Source organism: Wasmannia auropunctata, unplaced genomic scaffold, assembly GCF_000956235.1.
Source record: "Wasmannia auropunctata unplaced genomic scaffold, wasmannia.A_1.0 LD336088.1, whole genome shotgun sequence".
In the NCBI taxonomy this organism is placed as follows: Eukaryota; Metazoa; Arthropoda; class Insecta; order Hymenoptera; family Formicidae; genus Wasmannia; species Wasmannia auropunctata.
In genome coordinates this window covers 4459918-4469301 of record NW_012026802.1, presented here as the reverse complement: position 1 = coordinate 4469301, position 9384 = coordinate 4459918, and the positions used below count along the sequence as shown (strand labels likewise).

The 9384-nt window shown below is 34.2% G+C and overlaps 1 protein-coding gene across 1 annotated transcript in view; it reads left to right on the top strand.

The window, feature by feature from the left end:
- The window catches only part of LOC105448391 (protein PTHB1), a 24176-nt gene that overhangs the window by 7155 nt on the left and 7637 nt on the right, over nucleotides 1-9384 (top strand). Inside the window, exons 3-7 of the mRNA XM_011686912.1 lie at nucleotides 610-874; nucleotides 1347-1594; nucleotides 2428-2558; nucleotides 7308-7485; nucleotides 7653-7911. Coding sequence (XP_011685214.1) covers nucleotides 610-874; nucleotides 1347-1594; nucleotides 2428-2558; nucleotides 7308-7485; nucleotides 7653-7911 — 1081 coding nt within the window. The remainder of the gene's footprint in view (nucleotides 1-609; nucleotides 875-1346; nucleotides 1595-2427; nucleotides 2559-7307; nucleotides 7486-7652; nucleotides 7912-9384) is intronic.

Genomic DNA, 9384 nt, shown 5'->3' with positions numbered 1-9384 from the left:
CTTCCGATCTGTTTAAAGGGATGAATCCACTCCTTATATGTAAATTAATTCTTTTTTTCTTTTGTTATATTTCGATAACTATTTAAGATATCAAAAAATGTTGTATATAAAAGTTTCACAGTAAAATGGTCTTTATTCATTTACGTTAATAATATTTTTCTAAATAATTATATTTAAAAAATTTTTTGAAAATAATCATTAAAAAATATTTTATTAACGTAAATGAATAAAGGTGATTTTACAGTAAAACTTTTATATAAAACATTTTTTAATATCTTGAACAGTTTTCAAGATATAACAAAAGAAAAAAAATTAATTTACATGTAAGCGATGGTTTCATCCCTTTAAACCGTTTTTTAGCATCAACTGATAATTTCTAAATTCATCTATTTATGTGACCTCAAAGTGTACCAAGTTTCATTAAAATCAGAATTTGACACTTCGCGAGGTTCCCTTGTTAGTCAAAATAATAAACTAAACGCGTATCAACTCGAGAAATTCAGAAATTTCAGTTTCTCCAATTTCAATATCGACAAAAATTTCTAACTTCAAACTTTTTAAATCTAAACTAATTAATTTAACCAGCATTTCTTAATTACACACTTGCAGGAGACCACTGCGACCTGGAGATCGCTTACGAGCATTCGCTACCGCGATTTCCGGCGTCCCTGACGGCGGGACCGTTTGGCGGCGTGCGGGGTCGGGACTTCCTCTGCGTACAGTGTCTGGACGGCACGCTTTTCTTCTACGAGCAAGAGACTCCCACCTTCAGCCTGGTTCTCGGGAATCGACTGCTGCCGGAGCCGATCGTCTACGTTTCGCGGAACGACATCTTCGTGACGCCGAGCTCCTCGTGGATCCTCGAATGCTACAGGCAGGTTGTTCCACCGTGCCGTTTCCGAGTAGCCCGTCAATGAACACCTGCCGGTGTACAGATAACGCGACCGTGATATATCGGATTGCAGCCTCAGGATTACGAACCGAGAGGACGAATGAAGAGATATATAGTCCATTAGTCATTAAATTCGCAGTGATGGGAGAAAAGCTCTTTGTTATCGAAAGATTTGTAGGTCACTTTAGAACTTGCAGTCGCAAGTGGAATATAATTTCTTCTATAATTTCCAATTACTTGCGAAGAACAATCAAAATTTAGATACATTTTTAGCAAAGTTGTAACGATAAAAGCAGTAACGTAAAAAAAAAAAGAAAATGTATATAAGTTTAGAAAACATTTTCTAACGTTTTTAAAATTCGACGTACGATTTATTGTATTTTACACTAAAAAAATATTAATGAAATAAGATTATAAGTACATACGCGGACACGTGTGTGTCTATTTCGTGCAGGTACAAGAGTATGGCGGAATTTGGTAGCAAGGATCACTCGGAGGAGCCAAAGTACCTAGAACCGGACTGGAGTTACAATATTGGGGAGGCCGTTCTCGATATCGACGCCGTAACTTTGAGCAGCTTCGAAGTCGGGATTCTCATACTCGGCGAGAAGAATCTGTATTGCCTGAAAGACAACTGCGTCACCCTGAAGTACGCGAAGAGGCTCGAATACAAGGCACTCTGCTTTCAAGCATACGTGATAGGTAATTGACATTTGGCAGTCGATTTAGAAACTCCTTGAGAAAGAAAAAGAGAACAGGAAAAAAGGGGAAAAAAGTTAAATTTTGATCTCAGCCAATGCTTTTTCTTGAAGAGAGAAGAATGAAAAGATTGTGCTCGACAGGCCCGGCGATTTAGTCTCGACTCTGGGTGTGGAATATTGTGGAAATTTTTGATGAAAAATCTCCCCCCTTCCCCCTCTCCACAGTAGTTGAGAAAATTTTCAAGTGCACACGGAAAGAACAATTTTGCTGGATCCAGATTTGAAAATAATTTTTGTTCAATAATCAAAATAATTTTGTTGGAAAGTCACAATGATTGCTAGAATATCAAATCGTTTTATAGCAGTACTTATAACTTTTAACTTTCCAACCAATTATTTTGATAATTAAACAAGAATTATTTTCAGATCTGTATTTAGCAAAATTTTTAGACCTTTCAACAAAAATGTTCTTTCCGTGCACAAATTTTTAACATTTAATTATTTATTTCTTTATTTTTTATAATCGAAAACGTGGATGCTCTATAATTATATTTTTATTTACAAATTCATTTAATAATTTATCAATATTACTACAGCCTCCGCTAAATCTCTGCGGATATATAATTTATATGGGTGTGGATTTTCCGCGCGGGTGTAGATTTTTTCGGGTGTGGAAATCCACACCTGATTTTGGGGAATGGATTGCTCCACACAATCCACACAAAAAACACCGGGCCTGGTGCTCGGGCTAAATAGCTGGCGCGACACGCCTAATTAACTATTTTTGACGGGGATAGAAAATATAAGTGTGCTAATTGAGCGCGATGCTTGTAGAGCCGGATGGCAAGCTGATGGTGCTCGTAATCGCTGACACGAACACTCTGATGATTTACGAGGGCACGACTCTTAAGTGGTCAGCTCAGCTACCTCTTACTCCGGTCGCCGTAACTCGAGCGCATTTTCAGGTAACCGATTGCATAATTCTGTGACTCGTATATTCTTGTTCGACGCGGCACTTCAAGATGTTATCCCGTATAGAAAGCCGTAAAGAAAACCAATAATTTTTCATGATCGTTTCGTAACATGTTTTGTCGTAACTGCAGTTGCCTATTGTTATTATTTATTATGATTTATAATAATTGTTACATTAAAGTTTAATCAATTTGTAATATAACATTAATATTAATATTAAAAATGTGTTACATCTCAAAAGCATTATCAAAAATATAAAAATTTCATGGATTGTGCCATTATTACGTTTGAGTATCCGTGTAAAATTCTTCTTGCCGATTTAAAAATTATCTGATTTCTCGTTCACATTGATTCTTATGTAAAATCACATTTTGCAGTATCTAATATTTGCAAATTTGTTGAGAAAAAGAGTAATATTGAGAATTAAAAATCAAATTTATTACATATAATTATAATAAATGTATTTATTGTAATTCATATGATATAAACCTAAGAAATCCGCAGTTTTCAAATTTCTATAACTTTTAGTTGGTATGTACAACTCGAAACATCCTTGATATTATATTATAAATTTCTCACACTTTTTTTGTGTAATACGTTATAGATTCACAATAGATAGAACAAAACTGTATCATTTTCTTAATATTAAACATTTTGCAATAAGCAACAACAATGTAGCAGTCAATATATTGGGTGGATCCATATATTCGTTCGGTTTTTGAAGGCTAAAATGAAACAAGTTTTTTTCATACAAAGGATGAATTTTAACCAATGATATATTCTCCGTTTTTGTTAATGACCTCTTGCCACCAACAAAAACGGAGAATATATCATTGATTAAAATTCATCCTTTGTATATGAAAAAAACTTGTTTCATTTTAGCCTTCAAAAACCGAATATATGGATCCACAAAAAAAAAAGGAATTTCAATTACATCCGTAGTAAAAATCATATTGATAATCTATTCAGTCTTATTTTATCATTTCGTTTCTGCTAAGAGCATTGAAATAGTACCTACAGCAATGGTAGCGATGGTTGATATGTTGCATCTGCAGACGAGGCAACTATTAATCTTCACCAACGAGAAAAGACTGGAAGAAAAGAATTATCGGTTGTCGAAAGGTTGCCTTATCTAAACAACGATATTGGATAGTGACATATAGAAGATATGGGAGAATTCCTTTTAGAAGAAAGAGAGAGAGAGAGAGAGAGAGAGAGAGAGAGAGAGGGAGAGAGAATACCTCGATGGAGCACGCGTATCTACATACGTTCACCACGACAGTCCACAATCAAAGCCGATGACATTTGACAAAGAAGCAAGCCGAGACCTCCGGCACATATCGGAGTATCCTCTTCCGTGTCGCATTATCAGCACTGCCAGCCGTTGTTTCTCTGACAACGCGCGTTGTATTAGGCACGAACACGATCTATCGTGTCCTTGCTACTAGAAGCCTCTTTTTGGCGTAATTTCGCCACGCTATATTTCAAACAAGTTGATAAAAATAAATTAATATTAATTAATAATTTGTAATTAATAATAAAATTTTAAAAAATTTTTTTTTAGTTTATAATAATTTATAATTTATAATTACTCTATTTAAATAGAGCAATCTTGAGCTTCTATAACAAACTTTTTATAAAACTTATTTTGTCTTTTTTTTGTAAGAATTCTCGGGCATTATAAAGCAAAGATGTATCTCGGTGAAATACGATATAATGTTCAAAAATATGAAAGCAAGTTCTTTGCTAAAAATTTTTCGGAAAATATCTAATCCTAGTACCTTTCGCTATAGATTGAATGTACGTTCGCGCTCGGCTGACCTTTTGTCTATCTGTAAAGACTGGCGTCAAATGCCGACGATAAAATGATAATCAAATTGCTCGGGAACACGTTCGACCATCTTATGGATTGTTCCTTCGAGAACCTTTGAAACCGCAAGGTGGGATAGGGAAAAAAAAGTGAAAAGATAAAAGCGAAGAGCTCACGTGTGGCGATCGAAAGAAACGCTTCAAGGCTTTTAGCCATCGGCGTCGCCGATGAAAGAGAACCGGGAAAGGAAAAAACCGCAAGAGGGCAGAGGGAAGGACGAGGAGTCGGCGCAATTATCACCCTGGTTTTATCTTATCGTCCTGCCGCAGAGCTAGCGCGCGCGGCCAGCAAGGTTGCCATTGTTGTCTTTCCGGGGGACACGGCCGAGCGCGCGAATTGCTGGCTAATTAGCTTAATACCGAGAACTCGGCTTCGTTAATCAGCGGAACTATCGCCGCGGCAAATTGGAGCTGTTCCGTGCGTATATACGCGTCTCGACACGAGAAAACGTTTAGAAAACGCCCGAAATCAGCGCCGGACGCACGATCCGAAGTGTGTTATGAGAATAGCGAATGATTATTCTTTATCTTATCTCGCGCAATGACAAAAGCAGAAATAGCCTTTCTGCCTTCGTTATATGGAAAGAATCTGCCATAAGCGTTCGAACTCAAGTTTTGCACGCGCAAAAGGAAGTCACGGTCTGATGCACTCGTCTTTAAAACGAAGAGAAACAGAGTTTATTACAATTGGTGCATGTCTAGGGTAATTCCGGTATATAACGCTGCACCTATTAAAATCTTAATTTATCAGGTATTATTACACGGAAAGCACGATTTTGTTGAAAGGTCTAAACATTTTGCTAAATACAGATCTGAAAATAATTGTTTATTGAATCATCAAAATAATTTGTTGGAATATTAAAACTGATAAGCGTTGCTATAGAACGTTTTGATATTCTAGCAATCAATTTGACTTTCGCACAAAATTATTTTGATTATTGAACAAAAATTATTTTCAGATCTGGATTTAGCAAAATTGTTCTTTCCGTGTAATTATGATTAAGGTAAATTAACTATACCAGTAAAAACTTTAGACTGTCTACTACTATGAAAAAAATATTAGGAATCCAAAATATTTATTTTTTATATTAAAAAAAAATTGTTTAAACCCTTGCAGTTTTGTCGTATAAAAATATGGGTGGGTATTATTATTATCATCAGGTATTATTAATTATGGTTAAGGTAAATTAACTATACCAGTAAAAACTATAGACTGTCTACTACTATGAAAAAATATTAGGAATCTAAAAAATGTATTTTTTATATTTAAAAAAAATTGTTTAAACTCTTGTCGTTTTTGTCGTATAAAAATATGGGTGGGTTATGCGGCTACTCACGAGTGAAATGAATGATTTAAAAAATATACAAGTAATCTAAAGAGCTAAGCATTTGTATTTTGCTATACTCTATCCTTTACAATTCCTCTACACTTATGTACCACGAAATAACCACGAAGCCTTTTATATTCCCTACAATAATCATTTTAAGTAGATTTTAACTTATGGTTGTGCTACTTATTACAGTGATAAGTCGATTCAATTTACAATAATTTTATAAATATTAACAGTAAAAAAATCATAACACAATACTAATATAACACAAAGGTATGTAACAAAGCGGTTGCGAGAAAATTACTTTCACTTCTTCTATTATTTCTGAATTCTGCAGCATAAATCCTCGCGCGGCGTATATACCGGAGTTACTCTATGTAGAGGAGAGTGAGCATGAAAGAGCCAGTTTTTTTTAAATTTGAAAACAAATATTTAATCTAATATTAATGAAATAAAATCGCTTTGCAACATAAGAGTACTTATTTATCTACAAGATTGATTTAATAAAAGAAATATATATAATCATTAATAGATGTTATAAACTTTTTTTTAAACTATAGGGAATTCGACTCTTTCAATACACAACGTGATTTTTTGAAAAAGCCACCATTAATTTCTTTAACAACTTAATTCCTGAATGACAACAGCAGAAGGGTTGTTTTCTTTTCTTTGGCTTATCTTTGGTATTGTTTAAAGATATTTTGAATCAAATTTGAACAGAATGAAATTCAGTAATAATTATATTTCATTAATAACTTTAATATAATCTATAAATCATTCTATAATGCAAAAATACTTGAAAAATTATTTACAATAAGTATGCATATAAATGAACTAGATAAAGTGGCAATAAAAGAGCTGATTTTTTTATAGTTACCAATATTTATCGGCTATTGCCTGTTTCATAACATTATGTGTCAAAAATCTTACAAAATATCTGATAGACTAAAACAAACAAAAGAATTGATAACTATGTTTTTAGTTACGTTAATGATATGTAGCATTTGATTAAAAAAATACTTTTTCTAAAAGCTAATTGCGCAATAAATTCAAAAAACATAGAAATTTAACTCATAAATTTACTTTTCCTCGTAATAATCTTTCATTTCTCTCTACAACAGCGCTATTTTAGCGTTGACTGTCAAATGCCTATAGATATTGTAGTTTCAGTGTTGCTACTAAGTGAAAGTATTTTTAAATGCTTAGCTACATTCAGTTAGTTGAAATACGAAATAGCTCTTTCAAAACATGACATTTTTATGCTCACTTTCCCTTATATATACATATTGCTACGGTCAAAAGTACACAATGGCGTACACGCTTTAATTTTTAATTTTGAAGGTCAGATCACTTTTACAAGCAGGTCTTCAATTTAGCTCTATTGCTTTTGCACATTCGCGGGATAATAACTATGATGTACACAGGCGATTCCAGTCTTTTCTTTTTTTTTTAGCTACGATTTCTTTGGCCAATTTACGGTTGATCTTTTATTCTTTCGCGTCGTTGCGACTGTAATCTAGTGTTTGATGTTTTTTTTTTTAGCACTTAGACGGAGTGATCGTCGTTCTCTCCGAAGAGGGTCAGCTGGAGACTTGCTACTTGGGCTCGGAACCGTCGTTATTTATCGCGCCTCCTCTGCATCGACGCGGTTACGATTACGTGGCCGCCGAGGATGAGCTCTTGGAACTCCGCAAGTTGGCGAAGAAAAACAAGGCTTCCGGTGCGATAATGAAATGTGAATTAATATACGTGTAACGAGCATTGCAGGCGCGACGCAAGAAGCAAGTCCGCTATCGAGAATTTCTCTGAAGTTCGAATCGTCTATTTTGTAGGCAAAATTCAGCCTTTATTGCAAACATTAATTATCTTTTGATTGAAATTAATAAGGCAATCAACTCAATGACGTCACCATGGACGCCGAGCTGATAATATCCGCAACCGTGTCTGCGGATCTGGAGCCCTGTCCACGCGGAAACCAGGACGACCCGAAGGACGATTCGGAGGGTCGTAATTTAATGTGCAGAATCACCATAGAGTTGTCCACGTACACGACGCTTCGCGATGTTCAAGTATGCGTGGACGTCTCGAAGCCATTCGTCGCCGAGAAGAATCACCACGTTATTACCAATCTTTGTAAGCAAGTCACGTAAAGTTACATATTTATGACGTGAAGTCTTGAGCAAGAGAATAGCAATTTCAAAATAAAATTAAAAGACAACGGATGAAAAATAGAATGATATTTTTTGTTGGAAAAAAATGTATATGCTTGATCGCAATAATACATATTTTTTCTTGCGATTTCTTGCACGCAGAGAAAAGATTCGCCAACGCAACTAAAATATAGCCGTATGTGTGTCTTTAAAATAAGAATAGCTGATATCGTTCCTACCAAAGCTAAATTTATTATTTGTTAAAATTTAGATGCTACAGCAAAAAATATTTGCTGCTAGAATCAAATGACGTTTAACTAATTCTGTTGAGGAACATCTAGCAAAACTTTTAAATTTTTCGGCAAAATCATTCTTTTCGCATGCCACTTTCAAAGCTATTTCAGTTAAAGTATACGGAAAGAACAATTTTGCTGAATCCAGATCTGAAAATAATTTTTGTTCAACAATCAAAATAATTGCTAGAATATCAAAACGTTTTATAGCAATGCTCATCATTTTTAACATTCCAACCAAATTTTTTGATGATTCAACAAGAATTAATTTTCAAATCTGTATTCAGCAAAATTTTTAGACCTTTCAAAAAAAATCGTTCTTTCCGTACACTTTTATTTTAGCTAATAAAATTGTATCTTGCAACAAATATACTGTATCTTTAATAGATAACTTTTAGCAATGACAGCAAAGTTTAAATTAACTATACTGATATTCAGCTAAGTTATTTTTTTGCGTGTGTGATCGAACTGACGGAATTACTAGAATAATAACTAATTTGTTAAGTACACTGAGAAAAATTTCCAAGCTTTTTCCGTTCAAAAAGATCGGATTGTCCTTTTAAAAAGTAACAAACGGATATTTTCGGTCAACTTGGTCGGATAAAAAATTCGATCACTAGTTCATCGGAAATATATTGATCACTTTCTTCTTCTTTTTCCTATAATGGCCTTGGTCCCCTCAAGCAGAGATAAACTTGGCCAAGCTTACAATGCACGTATAAGATACCCGGCAGGTCTCATCATCGAGTTAAAAGAATAATGCAATACTCGAACCAAAACGAAACACGTCCACCTCTATCGAACTCAAGTAAAAGACTGGTTACAGCACTAATTGTGAGAAAAGGGGGCTTTCCTGATCGGATATCACATTTGACTTGAAAATTTCATAGGATAAACCGACAACTAGATCGGACATTATACAATTGATCGGATAAACAAGTATAATATCCGATCTAGTTGTCCACTTAGCCTACGAAATTTTAACGAATAAGCATACGGCGGCTCATTTTCCGTTCACATTTTATCGGAAATCACATTTCCTCGGGTAAAGAAAAAGATTATTTTGCAGGGGTCGGTCGTATTTAAAATAACATTACTTAAAATATGTATTTTAAATAACAAAAAGTAAAAAAGTTATTTAGTATTTATTATTTTAAATAGCTTCTTCTGATCTAC